General features: G+C 46.5%; 1 protein-coding gene across 1 annotated transcript in view; it reads right to left on the minus strand.

Moving 5' to 3' along the window:
* HSD17B2 (hydroxysteroid (17-beta) dehydrogenase 2) overlaps positions 1-17,727 on the minus strand; it is a 39,089-nt gene extending 21,362 nt beyond the window's left edge. The window contains exons 1-2 of the mRNA XM_015410538.1: positions 17,448-17,727; positions 757-969 (exon numbers count right to left, since the gene is read on the minus strand). Coding sequence (XP_015266024.1) covers positions 757-969; positions 17,448-17,727 — 493 coding nt within the window. The remainder of the gene's footprint in view (positions 1-756; positions 970-17,447) is intronic.
* Positions 17,728-20,080: the final 2,353 nt, after the last annotated feature.

Here is a 20,080-nt window from a genome sequence, read left to right on the forward strand (position 1 = left end):
CTGAAAACCGTTGCGTAGGGTAGGGTAGGGAGGCGGGGGAGGAAAGGGCCGTCAAGTTGTAGATGGCTTGTGACGATCCTGTAGAGTTCCCAAGCAGAGTTGCCAGGACCCAATGACGCACTGGCAGGGGGCAGGAGGGAACTTTCCGGGAGCGGGGAGGAGCGTCACGACGTGCCTATATCACCAGGAAGAGACACAGGCATGTTGGGGACGTTGGGTGGCGATGCTCTGGGTTTTTTGACCAAACTCTATGGTAGAATTAGCTACAAACCATAGAGTTTTGCCCCAACACCAGAGTGTCGCTGCCTGACATCCCCAATGTCCCTATGTCACTTCCGGGTTGCATATGCATGTTGTGGTTATTTCTGGCTTCTCGGAGATAAGAGGGGGTAATTTGGGGGGGGGTGCCCGAAAGAGGGAGACTCCCACCCGGACCAGGGGGTCTGGCAACCCTAAAAGAAATGTTCAAAGGTGCTCTGCCCCGGGCCTGCCTCTGCGTCTCGGCCCCGGACTTCCTTGGTGGTCTCCCATCCAGATATTAACCAGGGCTGACCCTGCTTGGACTTCCTTGGTGGTCTCCCATCCAGATATTAACCAGGGCTGACCCTGCTTGGCTTCTGAGATCTGATGAGATTGGCCTAGCCTGGGGTATCCAGGGCAAGGCAGTTTGGGGTGGAGGGGTGTCAAAAGTTTGCAAAGTGCCCCTTCTGCTCCTGACATTGTATCTCACAATGATCACAGACATGCCGCAGGTACCTGCATTTTCCAACTTCTTTTTCACTTCAAGAAAAGCCTCTTGTATTTGCTGAGAGTTGGTGATGTCCAGCTGCAGGACAGAAAGTCTTTCCGAGCAGGTTTTCCTCAGCTCTTCTGCTCCGGACCCTCTCTCGTTCAAAACGCCGGCAAACACAACAAAGCCCAAGTGGTCAAGGAATCTGGCCAGCTCATGTCCGATCCCAGAGTCACTTCCTGAAGAGACACAAAACCAAAGATGTATTTAGGCCAGAAGTCCTTCCTAGGGTTGCTAGGTCTCCTGCTACATGGTTGCATCATAGAGGTTTCATAAATCCTAGAGTGTCCCATGACATCACTTCCAGTTTTTAACCAAAAGTGACATCAGTTTGCCTTTCTTCCTACAGAGCTCAAGGTGACATACAGTATTAATAAAATACATCAAAAAATTTTAAAAACACTAACACAGGGGTGTTAAACTCATTTGTTATGAGGGCCAGATCTGACATAAATGAAACCTTGTTGGGCCAGGCCCCGTGTGTCATAAAATGTAATGCCAGGCAGTGGAGATATAAACTTTATAAAGGACACAGTCAAACACAAAGATTTTTTAAAACTTTAAATAAAACATGCTTAAAACACTAGTACTCTTGTAATATTTTGTCTATTTAACTGTCTGATAACTGATACCTCTTGTTTTGAATTATTGCATCAAAATGTCTCTGCAGTCTTGAGTATGCTGTTCAGGTGTGCATCTGTAAGCTGCAAACCAATGCTCCCTCTAAGCTATAGAGTCTTGTGAGCAAAAATTCTACTTTGTGAGCTACTGGCATTGAAGTTGTGAGCAAGTGATTTGGCTCCTCCATAAATTAGTTTGCTCTGGAGCCGTCCTTCCTGAGCTAAGACAAAAATATGTGAGCCAGAGGCTAAAAAACTGTGAGCTAGCTCACACTAACTCAGCTTAGAGGGAACACTGCTGCAAACCTACTTTTGATTTATTCACATACATTACAGAAATCTCATGCTCAGTCTTCTGAGCCTAGGACCTAGGGGAAAACATGAAATGGCTGCGCATTGCAACCTTTTGTACATAAGTTGCTTCATGTGCTGGTCAAGAACATGAGAAGGCATCCTGACACAGACTGAGGTCCATGTGTTTGTCTACAAAACTATAGTCTCCCCCAGATAAATAACTACAACTTCCTACAAAGGAAATGTGCTAGATGAACTTCGTCTGGACACATGCTCTCAGCCTAATCGACCTCACTGGCTTGCTGTTATTCCTCCTCTAAAATAGTTCACATTACTTTCTTACTGAGAAAGACTGGATCTTGATAGCATGACTACAGTGAAAAGGGGGAGGGAATTCAGCTATATGCGGGAGAACCCTGGCATAAAGAACCCAACAAAACATACACACAATGTAGCAAGGCACAAAAAAGCTCATAACTTGAACAAAAATGTGTTGGTCTTAAAGGTGCTGGTATTTCTCCTGTGAGATTCAGGCAGCCCAGCAAAACAAGCTCTCCCTCGTTCCATCCCGCCCATCATAGAGGAGCCACAGCCAGTTGAAGGAAAGAAAGGTTTCCCATTGTCTCCTGCAGCCTGGCTAGGAAGCAAGCTTTGGCTGTTTCCTCCCTCCCCCTGGAAGGGGGAGGAGCCTCAGCCAGTTCTTTATCAAACTCTCTCAATCACACAAGAGAGGCTTGCTTATCTATCTCTCCTGTGCGACCGAGAGAGACTGGTAAAGCAAGGTGTGACTTGGCGGCAGCAGCAGAACTGGAAACAGCCAGGTTCTTGTGGGCTACCCTAACATTTAAAATCAACATTTAGGCCTGCCTTAACTGAATTCTGTGCTAAATAAAACTGTCTTCAGCTGCCTCCTAAAGACTGAAAGTGAGAGACCCAGGCGCAACTCCTTGGGGAGGTCGTCCCATAACTGGGGAGGCTGCCACTGAAAAGGCCCTCTCTTGTGTACCCACCAAATGAGCATCTTTGATTAATGGGACAATCAGGAGGTGCTCTCCCTGTGATCCTAATTCCCAGGTAAGAACCCTCAAGTTGACCTTGAGGGTACTGGCAGATATCAACTTCAGTAAGAAATGGCTGCATTCCCGAAGCTAACTTGTTCCACGTCAGACCATTGGCCTATTACAGCATCATCTCCTCTGACTAACTGTGCCTCTCCAAGGTCTCAGACTGAGAAAGTCCTTCCATGCCACCGTCAACTTTTTAGCTGGATGTAGGGACCGTCTTGTGGAGCTGCGGTGGCTCAAGTGGTTAAGACGCTGAACTGCAGGCTGTGGAAGGTCAGTAGTTCAGCAGTTCGAGACCTGGGTGCCGCATGATGGAGTGAGTTCCCATCTCTAGTTCCAGCTCCTGCCAACCTAGCAGTTCGAAAGCAAGAAATTGCAAGTAGATAAATAGATACCCCTTCGGTGGGAAGGTAACAGCGTTCCGTGCGCCTTGGTGTTGAGTCATGCTGGCCACATGACCACGGAAACGTCTTCGGACAGCGCTGGCTCTTCAGCTTTGAAACGGAGATGAGCACCGCAACCCTAGAGTCGGACTCGACTGGCTTTCGAGCAAGGGAACCTTTACCTTTACCTTTTTAGGGACCATCTTGGACCTCGTACCGGCAAACCATGAGCTCTACCATTGAGTTATGGTTTCTTATTTAAAATATTGTTACCATGGTTTGGAACTGAACCTCTCTGAGCAGCACACGTTGTAGCTGTTTTCTACCACCCGATCCTTGTCTGGCTAGCTCAGCATGTTCTGTTTTGACCCGCTGCAGGTGTCCAGGACCACAGGCAAAGAAAGGTCTCCTCCTGGTACCTAAGATCCGTGACCTGGTGATCCAAGAACCTGGGACCTTCTCCAGGCGAATCTGCTATTGAGGGCCATAACAGACATGGCGAGTATCACATCTTTCCACCCTTTTTAAAAAATATTTTTATTTTATTTTATATAACACTTACATACAACACATCAGAACTATAACTAGAAACATTAAACTATGAACTAGGTGGCTGTTAGTAAAAATATTAATACAAATATAAATATATAAAAAAATAATCAATATTTTCTTTGAAATGTCAGATAGGTTTTACAAACAAATAAGTATTTCTTAATATTTTGTAGGCATTTTGCTTCGAGGTGGTAAACTCTCATCGTGAATATAATCCAAAAAAGGAAGCCATTTGGTCAATAAGTTCGTGGTAAGTTCTCGTTCTTCAATTCTTTGTATAGTATCTGTTATTTTGTCCATTGTTAAGAAGTCCCATAGTTTCGTAAACCACCTTTTGGTGGATATAGGATTGGAATCCTTCCAGCTGGATGCAATCAAAGTCTTAGCAGCTGAGAACATGATGGAAATTAATTCTTGCTGCGGTTTAGGAACCATGTTGTCTGTCCATAAGTCAAGTAAAAATTGCTTTGGATTTTCTTTACTCTCATATCCCGTTATTTCTTTTATATACATAAGTATTTTCCTCCAAAACTCTTTAACAATAGGACAATCCCACCAACAGTGCAAAAAGGATCCATGATCACCACATTTCCTCCGACACAAATTTGAATAGGAGGGGGAGACATGGTGTATTTTGCTTGGAGTATTATACCATCTCATCATTAATTTAAATGCTTGCAATTTTATAGGAATGGATCTGGATGTCAAAGATGGTGAAGCCCAAATCCGTTTCCACTCATTTTCAGTAATGGAATTATTACAGTCTGCTTGCCAACTCTTTTGATATTGTGATATTTGGATCAGACTTAAGTCCACTACGATTTTGAAGTTAGATGAGATGGTATTTTTAGGTTGCAGTTGGGTAGGTTTCAGATGCCGTTCAAAAGTTGTAAGGGGTTCTTTCCACCCTTCTGTAAGAGTCAAGCAGTTTCCGTAAGATGCAATTATATTTATTCTAACGATGTTCTTTGCACTCCCTTTGTCAGATACGAGTAGCGGTGGAGAACGCCAAGGCCTCATATCCGTCTGACTTGAGTTCATTCACATATTCAAAAAAAAGAACAACGGGCGCCTCAGGGCGGAACAGGGCCATCCGATTTTTATCTCACTACAGAGGCTAATTTTGTGCCCCCGAGCAACCCTCTCCTGCTCTGATCCAGCTGATTAGATTTTTCATTGCACCGCTGCATCCTGACTCATTCCTTTGCAACACCCTTCCACCTTCAGGCTGGGATATAAAGACTCAGGGGTTGCTGCTTCTGCTTGTACCCGATGACGGGAGCGTTGACTCTTGGAAACTCATACCGTGGGAATCTCTTTTTTTGTGTGTGTGAGAGTGTATGTGTGCATATGCCTGGAAGTCAAGGTTGACTTCTGGTGATCCCTAGGTGGATGTTTCAGAGAGGTGGCTTGCTATTGCCTGCCTCTTCATCCCAGCACTGGTATTCCTTGGAGGTCTCCCTTCCAAGTATTTGCCAGGGCCGGCCCTGCTTAACTTCTGAGATTTGACAAGACCATATACCCTGAAAATCGTGTTGGTCTCTAAAGTACTGCTGGACTTGAATCTAGCTGTTCGGCCGCAGACCAATCCGGCTACCTTCTGAAGTTCAGTTCAAGTGATGAAGAGAAGAAGAAGAGTTGGGTGGTGTTGTTTTTTTAATTCCCTGCTTTTCTCCTCCCTAAGGCGTCTCAAAGTGGCTTGCAATCGCTTTTCCCTTCCTGTCCCCACAACAGTCACCTTGTGAGGTAGGTGGGGCCGAATAGAGTTCTGAGAGGACTGTGACTGGCCCACGGTCACCCAGCAGGCTTCACGTGGAGGAGGAGTGGGGAATCAAACACGGTTCTCCAGATTGGAGGCCACTGCTCGTAACCACTAAAACTATGCCGGCACATTGGCGGAACTCACACTGAAGTTAGGTACAGTCCTGGTCAGTGTTCCCTCTAAGCTGAGTTAGTGTGAGCTAGCTCACAGTTTTTTAGCCTACGGCTCACACATTTTTGTCTTCGCTCAGGAAGGAGGGCTCCAGAGCAAGCTAATTTATGCAGCAGCCAAATCACTGGCTCACAACTTCAATGCCAGTAGCTCACAAAGTAGACTTTTTGCTCACAAGACTCCACAGCTTAGAGGGAACATTGGTCCTTGTGTAGAGTAAAACCCTCAGACAGACGTGTCTGTAGCACCGTCTGGCCATCTTCTGGGGTTCTAACCTCTAGTCCAAAGCTTAGAAGTTGAATTGCTCTCCTCCCCCCCAGTCTCTGCTGATTTTCATAAGTTTCCTCCCCTCTTTGGCCACCAAAGGAAGAACTCTGTCTGGATACTATTCTGTAGGTTGAAAAGAGAGGCATAAAGAACAGAGTGTATAGAAACCATGTACTTTGGCCCATATAAGTGCTTCTAGGGTGCAATATAACCATGAGATTACTTGGTGTTGCAGCTACCCGACAGAATGATTTATAGAAGTGGTGATAAGTCACTAAAGCTCATTGGCGTCACTCACAGAAAATGGTGGTGGAAGATTATTATGATTGCATTTTAAAAATAAATGAATTGAAGTTGAGTATGAAGGCATCAAAAATACATTAAACTGAACTACAACAAAACACTTGTCAAGATAGGCATAAGAACTTAAGAAGAGCCCAGCTGGATCAGACCAGTGGTCCATCTATTCCAGCATCCTGTTTCACGTAGTGGCCAACCAATTCTTCTGGACAGCCAGCCACAGGGCACAGAGGCCCAGACCTTCCCCTGGCATTGGGATTCAAAGGTTGACTGCCTTTGAATGCAAAGATGAACCTCTCCTCCAAGAATCTATCTAACCCCCTTTCAAAGCTGTTTATGCCTGTGGCCATTACTATATCCTTTGGCAGCGAATTCCCCATTTTAATCACTCTCTGTGTAAAGAAGTGTGTGTGAGTGTGTGTGTAGTATTTACTTCAATACAAGTATACAAGATTAGGGTTTTTTCCAAGTATATCATAAAAAGATGTTCATCTTACATTTGCACACAAGTTACAATTACATCCTGTAAATCTTTTTGGGGGAATGTACATTTTTTAAGGTGGTCACCTTACATTCAGAGTTGCCTTCCTTTCAAATAAATATGGTAATGCTTATTTATTGATGAGCCAATAAGAGTGGGGAAAATGCATAAATTCTCCAGGCAATTTTAGTAGCAAGAAACTGAAACTAATATGAAAATAATTTGTCACATGGTTTGAGTCACACAGGGGAAAGATAATATCAAAAAGGGGGATGGTTGAGTCAGGACGAGAAACTCAAAATCACCTTTATTTCTAATCTTGCTGGTAGAGTAACAAGTGCTTTGCTTGCACAGAAGTTGGAGGTTATAAGGTAGCTCTAGCAATCACCAGAAACTCTATGGTCATTTTAACTGTAGATTTTTTGCAATTCCTAGACCTATCCTTGTCACTTCTAGGTAGCTCTAGGAATCTCCAGGAACTCGATGGTCAGCACTTCCTGTAAGTAGACAATGCCTTATTTTTCCTTTTTTCCTCTCCCATACCTCAGCCCCCCCCCAGAACCCTCCCACAAGTTGCCAGACAAACCTAGCTCCTACCAATGAAAATACCATCCTCTTTTGCACGTATCATAGCTTCTGAATAGCCTTCAAGGACATCCCTACTTCTTTTTGGAAAGTTATAATTCCCTCGCCTCCTTTTTGGTCCTTGTAAGTAAGCAACTGTATCATATGCATGGTAATGCACTGAATCCCATAGACATCTGGGCTCCGGCAGCTGTTTAGCAAGGAAACACACTAATTATCCAATTATCCAAAACTTCTTTTGTCCTTCACCAAATTGGTATAATTGCTGAGGTTCATCGGAGATGGCTTAGAATTCTCCAGGCAGCAGCGATCTGCCCCATTCTCTCTTGCACCACAACAGTATGCACGTATAATTATCAGAGGGGAAAGGGGAAAGAATTAAGAGTCCAAAAACTAAGTATTTTTCCAGACTGAAGCAGTGTTGAGACATGTTGAAATGTCAAGTCATAGATGGCTTACGGCAGCCCCGTAGGGTTTTCAAGGCAAGAGATGTTCAGTGGTGACTTGTCATTACACCACAACAGTATGCACGTATAATGATCAGAGGGGAAAGAATTAAGAGTCCAAAAACCAAGTATTTTTCCAGACTGAAGCAGTGTTGAGACATGTTGAAATGTCAAGTCATAGATGGCTTACGGCAGCCCCGTAGGGTTTTCAAGGCAAGAGATGTTCAGTGGTGACTTGTCATTGCCCACCCCTGCGTAGCAACCTTAGACTTCCTTAGCGGTCTCCCATCAGAGTATCAACCAGGGGTAGGGTTGACAGTGGATGTAGAGGTCCCCCACGGCCAATCAGGTGGCCAGCGGGGCACTTACCAGAAGAAAGAGGAAGGCCCAAGCCACATCATCAGTGTTGCATAGGGAATGATGTCATCACACCAGTGACATTTGGGAAACATGCTGGTATTTAAACTCTACGGCACCATACATTTTCACCACAGAGCTTTTGCCCAAATACCAGACGGTTGCAGTGATGTCACAGTGTGATGATGTCCCTTCCTGTGTGATGCCACCGACATGGCCTAGGCCTTTCTCTTTCTCCTGGTAAGTCCCCCCCCATTCCCCGCCAGTTGCCAGGGGGGACATGACAGCCCTAACCAGGACCAACCCCGCTTAGCTTCCGAGATCTGGTAAGACCGGGCTAGCCTGGGCCATCCAGATCAAGGCAATGTTGGCACATTCTTTTTGAAAAAATACCCAGTTCAAGGATAATAGCGCCACGGTTCAATCTATCTATGAGTGTAACCCATAGCTCAAAGGTGGACCCAAGCTTTGTGTGTAGACAGATTGAAGTTCAACTCCCGGCATCTTCATTTAAAGGATCTCAGTTAGAAGATGGTGGGAAAGAAGAAGAGATTGGATTTCTACCCCGCCCTTCACTACCCAAAGGAGTCTCATAGTGGCTTACAATCTCCTTTCCCTTCCCCTCCCCACAACAGACACCCTGTGAGGTAAAAGAAGAAGAAGAGATTGGATTTCTACCCTGCCCAAAGGAGTCTCAGAGTGGCTCACAATCTCCTTTCCCTTCCCCTCCCCACAACAGACACCCTGTGAGGTAAAAGAAGAAGAAGAGATTGGATTTATACCCCGCCCTTCACTACCCAAAGGAGTCTCAGAGTGGCTTCCAAACTCCTTTCCCTTCCCCTCCCCACAGCAGACACCCTGTGAGGTAGGTGGAGCTGAGAGAGCTCTGACAGAAACTGCTCTTTTTCAAGGACAGCTCTGACAGAACTACGGCTTGCCCAAGGTCATCCAGCAGGTGGGAGTGGAAGAGGTGGGGAATCAAACCCGGTTCTCACAGATTAGAGTCCACACACTTAACCATTACACCAAACTGGCTCACGACACCAAACTGGCTCAAGAGTTGGTTTTTCTCTGCCTGGCACTCTGAAGAGCTGCTGGCAGTGAGAAGAGAATACTGAACAAAAGGGCTGATGGTTTGATTCAGAGTGACACACACACACACACACACACAAACACAAAATCATGGGGGGAAACCCCAACCCAAAAACTGAATTACATACGACGAATATTGATCAGGAACAATATAAAAACGAATGGGGGGGAAATCAGTTTATTATACAGCACATTTAAAATACAGATTTACAAAGGAATTGAATTTAGCCTCTAGACAGAAAGCAACTGGACTACGTAGTCTTCAGTGGACAATATGTAATATACATGAATATCCCGATGTTGATGATGTGCAAGCAAGTTCACAGTCACAGTGAACAAGAACAAACGTGTTCCAGTTCTATGGGTGTTCAAACCCATCATATTACTGGTTGATGTGTGTATACACGCACCATGAGGAAAAGAACGGTCAACATGAGATATAATTTACAATCATGCATTTTTTTTAACGTGTGGGCGTGAAAATCATGGAACAAGACCCATGAACTTAATAGCGTCACTATTTGGCCACAAGGGATAAAATGTGAATTCATCAACACCTGGTTTGGCATAGTATACCAACACTTGCTCTTGTTGTGCATGCGTACGTAGGGCCCAGAACACGTTTGTTCTTGTTCACTGTGATTGTCGTTTTGCTCGTACATCATTAGCTTTGGGATATTCATATACTGTACATTGAGGAGTACTTGTATTTTAAGTGCACTGCATCATAAATCAATTTATTTTCTTTAATTTGTTTATATATTGGTTTTGCTCAACCTTCATGGTACCTGATTCAGAGACAGTCAATTTCATAGATGAGCTATATGTCTGCAGAGGAAGATCTCAGCCAAAAACCTTCTCCAGATTTGAACCTGCGGAGGGTTTAGGGTTGGTAGCCTCCAGTCCTCCCGCCATTATAACTGATCTCCAGGTGACAGAGATCAGTTCACCTGGACAAAATGGCCATTTTTGAAGGTTGACTTCATGGCATTAAACCCCACCAAAGTCCTTTCCCTCCCCAAAGCCCACCCCTCCTCAGGCTCCACCCCCAAAATCTCCACGTACTTCCCAACGTGGAGCTGGTAACCCTAGGAGATTTTGAACTGGAGAGAGATCCAGGTGGGTCGCCGTGTTGGTCTGAAGCAACAGAATAAAGTTTGAGTCCAATGGCATGCTTAAGACCAGGAAAATTTAATTCTGGGGATAAGCTTTCGTGTACGTGCCCCCTTCTTCAGATTCGTAAAAGCTTATACCCAGAATTAAACTCTGTTGGTCTTGAAGATGCCACCAAACTAGAGATGTTCTCCACTGAACCACGGACCTTCTGCACTGTCAAGCAATGCCAACTCTGTGAGGTAGGTTAGGCCAAGTAACAGAGGATGGGCCAAGAGAGATCTGAAACCAGGTCTCGGTGTTCAAAGTCCATCTGAGACATAACATCTGCCTTGGCACGTGCGGGGGTCAGAGCGTTAGATTAGGTTCAGAATCGCCCATTTTCAAAGTCCCCTCTGCCATAAAACTGTCTGGGTGACCCTTGGGCCAGTCCCTCTCGCTCAACCTCTGGCCCCACTGGTGGACCTCCTGATGGCACCTGGTATTTCTGGCCACTGTGTGATACAGAGTGTTGGGCTGGATGGGCCTTTGGCCTGATCCAACATTGGCATCTCTTATGTTCTTATGTTAACTTGACCTATCACAGAGGGTTGTAGCGAGGATTAAAACATCCAGTAGGACAACTCTGAGCAACCTGGAGGAAGAACGAGATAAACATGTGGAACAGGCTTCCTCGAGAGTTGGTGGGCTCTCCTTCATTGGAGGTCTTCAAGCAGAGTCTAGATGGCCATCTGACAGCAATGCTGATTGTGTGAATTTAGGCAGATCATGAGACGGAGGGCAGGAAGGGTTGCCTCAGTGCTTAGTTCTCGTGGCCCTTTCTTACACACCCAGGGAAATGCTGATCACCACTTTGGGGTCAGGAAGCAATTTTTCTCCAGGCCAGTTTGGCTGGAGAACCTGGAGGTTCTTTGTCATCTTCTGGACGTGGAAGTGGTCACTGTGGGTGTGGAGGGGGAGGTACTGGTGAATTTCCTGCATTGTGCAGGGGGTTGAACTAGATAACCCTGGAGGTCCCTTCCAACTCCATGATTCTATGATTCTATGTAATAAAACCGCCTCTAATTTTAGATATAATAGGTTTGCTTGTCATGGATTCATTGTTGAGGGAACAAATTTTGCACAGGCTCAGAGGCACTCTTGTTAGATGCTTCATATGCTTCCTGGCTGAGTAAAGGATTCCAGGGCGACCTCCCACCACAATTAAGAATGATCAGTTCCAGGTCTGCTATCTAGTTTCCTATGCAGAACTGCCTGGCCTTTTCATATATGGACTTGTGTTTAATTATAGTGGAAATAGTGTTTAATTATAGTGGAAATTGTGATGGAAAGTACCATCAAATCACAGCCAATTTATGGCAACCATTCAAGGGGTTTGCAAGATAAGAGACAAACAGAGATGGCTTGCCATCGTCTCTCTCTTTGTAGCAACCCTGGACTTCTTTGTATTGGGTTAATTTTTTTAAAAAAATCAATTGCCTTGGAAGCACCGAAACTTTACACAGTATCGCCAGTCTTCTTCATTTCCTAGTTAAGGGGAAAATGCTGTTCAAACCGATTACAAAGTTGACCCAACGCCAATGGTAACAAGCGAAAGAAATTTTATGTACAGAAATAGTAGCACGTCTTACAAGACATGTTCATGTTTAACTTGTGACAGAAACTGGGGGGGATGGGGGAGAACAGGGGGGAAGGAAACTCAACCCAAAATAAGCTGCAAACTAAGAGGGTCAAGCTAACAACTATATTATATAAAAATAAATTAAAAAATACAAATGTTTATTAAGGTGTACACATAGCTAAAACATACTGCGGTTAAAAGAAATAGTCTAAGTCTCAAACTTAAAAGGCTTATACAACCAAGTTAGTTATTATACAAATACAATTGATGAGTAAAACTTTCTGACCTAAGGACCATACGCATTTCGGCCCCTTCGGGCCTGCCTCAGTAGTCAATATTTTTTATATTGCAATAGAAATACACGCAGAATACATCCAGAAATACATGCATAATTTTTTTTGGTATATATATATGACCAGATGTTGTTTTCTTATGTGCTTTTGCAATTGCTACAAGTTTGTATAATAGGCCATAGATAGTAGCCGTATCAATTCTTCAAATTATTCTGGTGTCACAAAGATTCCATTTGTCAGGATGTGTGTCACTTCCATCAAAAGTAGTGGTCGAGGTGTGTATTTCTGGATGTGTGTCGTTGCAACACAAAAAATATTGACCACTGAAATACATTTAACTTGTAAACAGATTAACTTCAAAAAGGTTAACTTGCTACAGCTCCAGGTCCAGGTAAGAGAAAGAAGAGATGTCCTATATGAGATGAAACATAGAAGACAAGCAACGGCCAATGACGGCTCAACATCTAATCCAGGGGTCATTTAGTAAAAAAAGAGGTGCCGGAGCTCACTAGCATAACATATTAGCATAACTCATTTGCATATGCCACACCCCCTGACCTCACCGGGAGTGTGTCAGAAGGCAACACCCACCGCTCAGGCTCCACTGGACTGTTTTGAATGGCTATTGGGGGGGGGGAAACATGCAGATCTGTCCTCGCAGAGGAGGGAGAGCTTGTACCTGAATAAAACTTGGTCTTAGAGGTGCCACTGGACTGTTTTGCACCAGGGCCCCAGGGGGGGGGGCTCTGCAACTTACTGGCTGCTTCTTGCTCTGACTGAGGGCTGCTGGGATCAGGGGGGGGGCTCGTTGCATGTGCTCGCCCCCTGGGCTCTTTACTGCCGGAGCTCCGCTCCTGTGCGCGCCTGCAGGAAATGACCCCTGATCTAACCAATGAGAGGGTGGGGCCAGTGGCCAAGTGTACCCAAGTGAGAGAATTCTTTCGATCCTTTCCCTCCCTCCCAGATACTCTTGCATGCAGTTACAATATCCAACACCTCGGTGTTCTCCTACAAGTACTAACCAGGGCTGACCTTGCTTAGCTTCTGAGATCTGATGAGATCAGGCTAACCTGGGACGTCCAGGTCAGGACTTCTTTAATAGCCTATCCAATTACAATCTAAGAGTTGACTTTCCGGTCTACAGGGCCTGGCAGAGCTTAGAGAAGCGCCCTCGTTGACCTGAGATCAACGACAATCAACTGCTGGACAGAAATCAAGGAATTTACGAGTCATGGATATCTGAAATGTCCTCCCTAGACAAACAGGCATTGTAATACACTTTTATGTGACCTTTGGATGAAGGAAAGCCATTATATATTCGATAACTCATGAAGAGAGCATGGGGGGGAAATGACTTGTGTGGGTGAAGGAAGCCATGGGACAGACAGGCTATGCATAGGCTTGCCATCTTCCAAGTGGGGCCTGGAGTTCTCCTGGAATCACAACCGATGTCCAGGCAACAGAGATCAGTTCCCCTGGAGGGAAAAGCAGCCCCAGAGAGGGGCCTCTGTGGAATACCATAGATTCTAGGAAGACTGAAGTCCTAGAAGGACATCACATCACTAACGAACTCGTTCCCGCCCCAGGAATTTCCCCACCCAGAGTCGGAAACCCTAAGCCAGCATGAAACGACTGCTCTTTGCTTCATTGCTTATTCACTGGATGGAGTCCTTGGAACAGCCCTGAACAAGCTTTATTTTTCACATCTATGACTTCTAGCTCTGTGTCGGTCTGTCTCTGGAAAGATCCACGCATCGTCATATATTGTGCTACTACAGCGGTCTTCTCCACACCTTCATTCAGACCTTCACCCGCTGGGTTTGTGACTACGAGCCACCAGTTGCGGTAGCGATTGGAAGGACTCGCTGCTAGGGCTACCAGCTCATCTCTAACATTCAGTTCCCCTGGAGAAAATGGACGATTTGGAAGGTGGGCAACTGTATTGTATGGCTTTGTACCCCACTGAGGTCCCTGTCCTCTCTAAGCTCCACCCCCCAAATCTTCAGGAGTTCCCCAGTCTGATAACCTTACCCCCCCCATCCCTAATTGTACATGCAGGGGTGGGCCTGCCCACTAGGCGGTCCTGGGAGATTGACTATAGCTCCAGAGGGGCGGTGGGCACCAGGTGCGGCAAGCAGTGCCCAGAGCCCCAATGCTGTCACTGAGGGCCTTCTCACCTGGCTTGCTTCCCCCCCGCCCCCTTTTAGGAAGGCGAGAGGAAGGAAGAGCAGGCATTCGCCAGCTGTGGAGTCGCCGTTGGGCCTTTGGGCTTTCCACCCAACCATCTCATATGCAGTTCCGCAGGGCCTGCAAGACGGAGCTCTTCCGCCAGGCTTTCACATAGGGGCCGCCGCTGCCACCACCACCAACGGTGGCAATACCATCGGGTCGCGGGATCGCCCTGGGAAGCCCAGCCACATGTGACATTGACAACGTGGATTGGTATGAATGATCAACTGGACAGTGAGACCCCAATGGGGCTTGTTTGAAGATAACCACTCAAGACCATCTTGATTGAAAGCACTTTATTATTGTCATTAGTGTTATTATTCTTATAATTGTGATTTTATTGTTTTACAGGGTTTTATATATGGGCTTGCGCCCCTTGTAAGCCACCCTGAGCCCGCTCGTGGGGAGGGCGGGGTAAAAATGCTTAAAATAAATAAATAAATAAATCTGGTACCCCCTCTCCCCTTGCGTCTCACACCTGGCTCGGGCACGGCAGCTGAGGGCGTGCCTGGGCTCGTGCACACCAAACTCAGCAGTCAAACATTTCACACACATAGGAAACATATAATCATCAGAATGTTTGACTCCTAACGTGTAGACAGATTTGGGACTTGTTCCCACACCTGCTTTGTCAGGTAACTTCCTAAGACTGTTCAAAAGCTTTCATTCTTATGCCTGCCATATTAGGACAGGACAAACAAGGTCATGCTTTCCTTTTTTTCCTGCACACGCCCAGGCTATGGAGGGGCACATGTCTAGCAGCTGGCCCAGGTCCCTGCGTGCATGCGCAGAGTGCAAGAGCAGAGGTCGATTCGAGGGGATCGCAGTTCCCCCGGGTGAGGTGCGGGGGGCGGGGCACACGACGAAGCCCCGCCCCCCGCTTCCGGCCCTCATTCAGCCAGGAGGAGGCAGGAGAAGAGGGAGGGTAAGTTGCTCCCCCCCCGCCTCTCCCCACCCCTGCCTGCCTGGGGCCAGGGAGGGCCTTGGCGGGGCTTCCTCGCACTCCCGCCGGCCTTGCAGGTCCACCGCTGGGCCCCTGATGTCAGGGGGTGTGGCATATGCTAATGAGTTATGCTAATGAGTTCCCCTAGCTCTTTTTCTATGAAACGACCCCTGCGCAAGAGTGCTCTGTCTCCTGCCTCTCTCTGCATGCATGCCGGAAGGAGAAGCAGGTTGAACCACTGTGCTGTTATGTGTGCAACCATTAACTGCCGTCAAGTCGCTTTCGACTTAGGGTGACCCTATGAATGAATGACGTCCAAAATGTTGCTCAGGTCTTGCAGGCTGAGGGCCATGGGTTCCTTGCGCTGTTACGTGGTCCGGGACAATCCAAGACGTGAAAGATCAGAGTAGCGCGATGACAAACAGATCCAGTTCAGTGTGAATTCACTCTCTGATTTTCCCAAACGAGGGGATCCCACGTTTATGTCAGCACATAAGTGAATCTGACCCTTTCTAACGCTTGGCTTGGCAGTTGCGCAAATCTCTCTTGACGACTTGTTTGGCAGCTAATGGGTATAATGCCGAAGAAATGTTTGTATGTTGTCCCTGCGTGGCTGGTGTGTATGTTGCTTTCTCTTGCATGGCTGGTCACATGCAGGACAGCATGCTTGATAGGAGCAATTGTTAAGCACGTATCCTGTCCATTACAAAAGGAGTTGTATCCCTTTATTGCAGGCGGGGAGCCTTTGATATACACTCATTGGCAGTTTTATTTGTTTTGAAGTCATTGTTTGCAAACCAAAGTCTTAGAGGGGTGCTAGAAACTTATTGAGAGACAGAGGGAGGGAGGGAGGGGCGGAAAGAGAGAGAGAGGGAGAATAGTATGAACAATGAGAAGAGACAATTTAATTACAGTAATTTCTCAAAGGCAGAACTGCCTAGAGTGTTTCAAAGGCAGAACTGCTGAGAGTTCAGCTTATGCAACAGAGACTAACCCTGAGGCCAGGCAAGGTTTTTAAGCTTATTGTATTCCTCTCCAGTCCCTTTAACTTCACTTTCTTTGCCCTCTGCTTCTGCCCTCCTCTGTAAGACAAAACCCCAACAGAACTGAGCTGTGGAGAAACAGCAAATGGAGCAAGCTAAAGATGCAGAGTCGTGGATTGCCCGTCTGTTTTCAGTACAGACCTTCTTGAGAACACCAACCAGCCCATATTCAATGACTCTCTAAGCCTCCCCTCCAGATTTACAGTTGCCCGTGACTCAGAGCCAACATTTTCTAATGGAAAGAAACATACATGCACATACAAACATAATCGTTTGCAGGTGAAGCAGCAAGCTACCCTGCAACCTCGACCTTTTACCTAATGCAGAAAATCTCACAGAAATCTCCCTGGAGGAAGAATTGTCTACCAGTCTTCCTTCTGAATGGTCATTATCTTTAGAACACAGTGGTAAGTTTTCCTTATCCCACCCCATCCCCCAGAATAGCAGCATTCTTCTTTCTTTGGCAAGACACCATACCGGCAGATAAGATAATCCTCTACAGTAAAGGTACAGTACAGTAAAGGTACAGTACACACTTATATTTGTTCATTCCTGAAAATAGTTTCCTAGACCTCATTAGGACAGGTGCTTTCTTTGGAGTAGCACTACACATAAATAAATGAGGGTTTTTTTTCACTGCCCTCACTTTGTTTCTTTAGCATCTGGGAAACAAGGCGAAACCGAAATTTCGGTTGACATATGCCATTCGCAAGGAGAAAAGCCCAATAAGGACTCCAATCGAAAATGTCACCCAGTAGCTTTACATCCACAGTAAGTCGATGACGAGAAAGCAGCGACCTGCTGTGATTTCTTCTTGAAGCGCAGAGAATTTAATATCTCATCCTACAAAGTTTAGTTTTTTTGCCCCCTTCCTTGAGTTTTCCCAAAAAGGACAGAGCAGAAAAATTCATGTTAATAAAGGCAAGACAAAAGAACAGACCATTTGAATACCAACAATTCTACTTCAGAGGAAAACACTTCTAAAGTTCCCCAGGTGCCCTTGATCATACCGAGTGGGTTTTCCAGCACATCCGTCCTTACCTGTGATAAGCACAGCTTTTCGATCCACAGGTAGCATCGCCGGAGCAGGTAGATAAAAGCAGCAAAGGAGGCATGCCAGAGAGAAGATAAGCAAACCCAGGGAACTCTGCAGGGTGGCAAAACACACGATCTCCAGAAGAAAAAGCAAGACGAGACCGCAGCAGAAAGAGATCTCCTTCTCCGCGCGCTTCTGTTTGGCTCGATAAAGGATCACTCCTCCAAAAACCAGCGTCACACCCAAGTAGATCAGCAGTGGATTGCCGGCTTCGGAGAGGTACATGACCACAATCGTAGATGAGAGATCGACCGGACTGCACACACAAAGGTGCACACAGAGACACACAACACACCAGCAACAACCCCCAGCGGCTTATGAAAACTATGTCTCACTATAAGACAGCATATCTTATATAGGGACAGGATGAAGGGAGGGAGTAGAGGGTACAGAGGAGTGGGCTGGGCACGAGGGTGGGGAGATCCCTGTTAGGATCTGCGACGATGCCGCTGAACTGAAGCGAACATTCGTTTGCACAGAGCGGCTCATCTGAGCAGCTTCCCCAGACAGTATAAAATCCTACAACACTTCCCCTTCACCTTTTCATTTTTTTTTTAACTGCAAGAGGACTCCACCTTCTGAGGGATTCACAGCTCGGATAATGATTGACGGAAGTGGACATGAAGACATGAGCGGGGGCCTCGGGGATGTTAGAACAGCTTTACAGAGTTAAGAGGAAAGGACGGGGAGGGGGGGAGAGAATATTTCTGCCACGGAGAAGAACAGAGAGCCCCCCCCCCGCTGCTACCCTTTGATATATCCCCTTCCAATTTAACAGGCTATTCCACTGTGTGTTTTCTGCTCCAGACTCAGTTCGTTCGATGCAATGCACCCTCCGACGTTAAGATTGGGCGAATCCAAATGGATCCCAGAACGAATGTGTGAGGAAGTCTGGCCACTGAACTCTAACAACTAAATTCGAGCTCTCTCTCTCTCTCTCTCTCTCTCTCTCTCTCTCTCTCCCCTTATCCAGATCTCGTGCTGATGAGGTAGAGGTCCTAAACCACTGCCTGGCTGTTGCTGTTCAAAGGCTAAGAGTGAATAAACTGGTACTAAACCCTGGAAAGACAGAACTAATGCTGGTTGGAAGGTGGAGCTTTCGAAGGGCGTTACGCTCTCCACTTTTGATTGGGTTCAGCTGACTTTTTCTGACTCAGTTAAGAGCCTCGGGGTTATACTAGACCCAGTACTGGAGAAGCAAGTTGACACAGTTGCGGGAAAGGCTTTCTTCCGACTCCGCCTAGCTTGAAAGAAAAACAGCCCCTTCCCTTGGTATGGCTAACCTGGCCACTTGGATCCATGCCACAGAGACCTACAGACTGGACTACTGGCATGCAATGCGGAAACACCAGTTGGTGCAGAATGCCGCAGCTAGATGGAGCTAGACGGAGCGTGCATATTACTCCCATTCTACAGCCACTTCACTGGCTGCCTATCAGTTACCAGGCTCAATTTAAAGTATTGGCTATTGTCACAAAGCCCTTCATGGCTTTGGACCCTCGTACCTGTGAGACCGTCTCTCCCCCTATGATCTGCCTTGACAGTTTCAGTCATCTGAGCAGGGTCTTCCGCAGGTGCCAACTTGCAAATGGGCAAAATCAAAAGCTGCCTGTACAGGTGCCTTGTCTGTTGCGCCCCACCCCCCTCATGGAATGGCCTGCCTGAAAAGATCAGGGAATCTTCCCCTCTCCTGGCTTTCTGCAAATTAGGCGAAAACCAAATTATTCGAGAGGGCTTTTCTATACAGGTGATAAGAACATAAGAGACGCCAATGTTGGATCAGGCCAAAGGCCCATCCAGTCCAACACTCTGTTATCACACAGTGGCCAGAAATACCAGGTACCATCGGTCCAGCAGTGGGGCCAGGACATTAGAAGCCCTCCCACTATTGCCCCCCACCCAAGGACCAAGAATACAGAGCATCACTTGCCCCAGAGCCCCTATCTATACCTTGTGGCTAATAGCCACTGATGGACCTCTGCTCCATATGCTTATCTAATTCCCTTTTGAAGCCGTCCATGCTTGCAGCCGCCACCACTTCCTGTGGCAGCGATAACAGCTGCACTGTATTTGGCTAAATTACTGCGGACTACGTTCTGTGCTGTTGTGTATAGTTTGCTGTGGGTTGGATCCTGTTGGGTAAATTTGCATCATTTAGTATGTCAAGTTAACACTTATACTTTGCTTCAATTCATAGAATCATAGAGTTGGAAGGTACCTCCAGGGTCATCTAGTCCAACCCTCTGCACAATGCAGGAGATTTGCAAATACCTCCCCCCCCCGTGACCCCTATTATATTCCCAAAAGATGACAAAACCCCTCCAGGATCCCCGGGCAAATTGGCCTGGAGAAAAATTGCTTCCTGACCCCAAGGTGGCGATTAGCATTTCTCTGGGCATGTAAGAAAGGGCCACAAGAACTAAACACCGATGCAACCCTTCCTGCCTTCCCTCTCATGATCTGCCTCACAGAATCAGCATTGCTGTCAGATGGCCATCCAGCCGTCAGTTCAAAAACCTCCCAAGAAGGAGAGCCCACCACCTCCTGAGGAAACCTTTTCCACTGAGGAACCGCTCTG

This window comes from Gekko japonicus, unplaced genomic scaffold (genome assembly GCF_001447785.1).
Source record: "Gekko japonicus isolate JY-2015 unplaced genomic scaffold, Gekko_japonicus_V1.1 scaffold2908, whole genome shotgun sequence".
NCBI lineage: Eukaryota > Metazoa > Chordata > Lepidosauria > Squamata > Gekkonidae > Gekko > Gekko japonicus.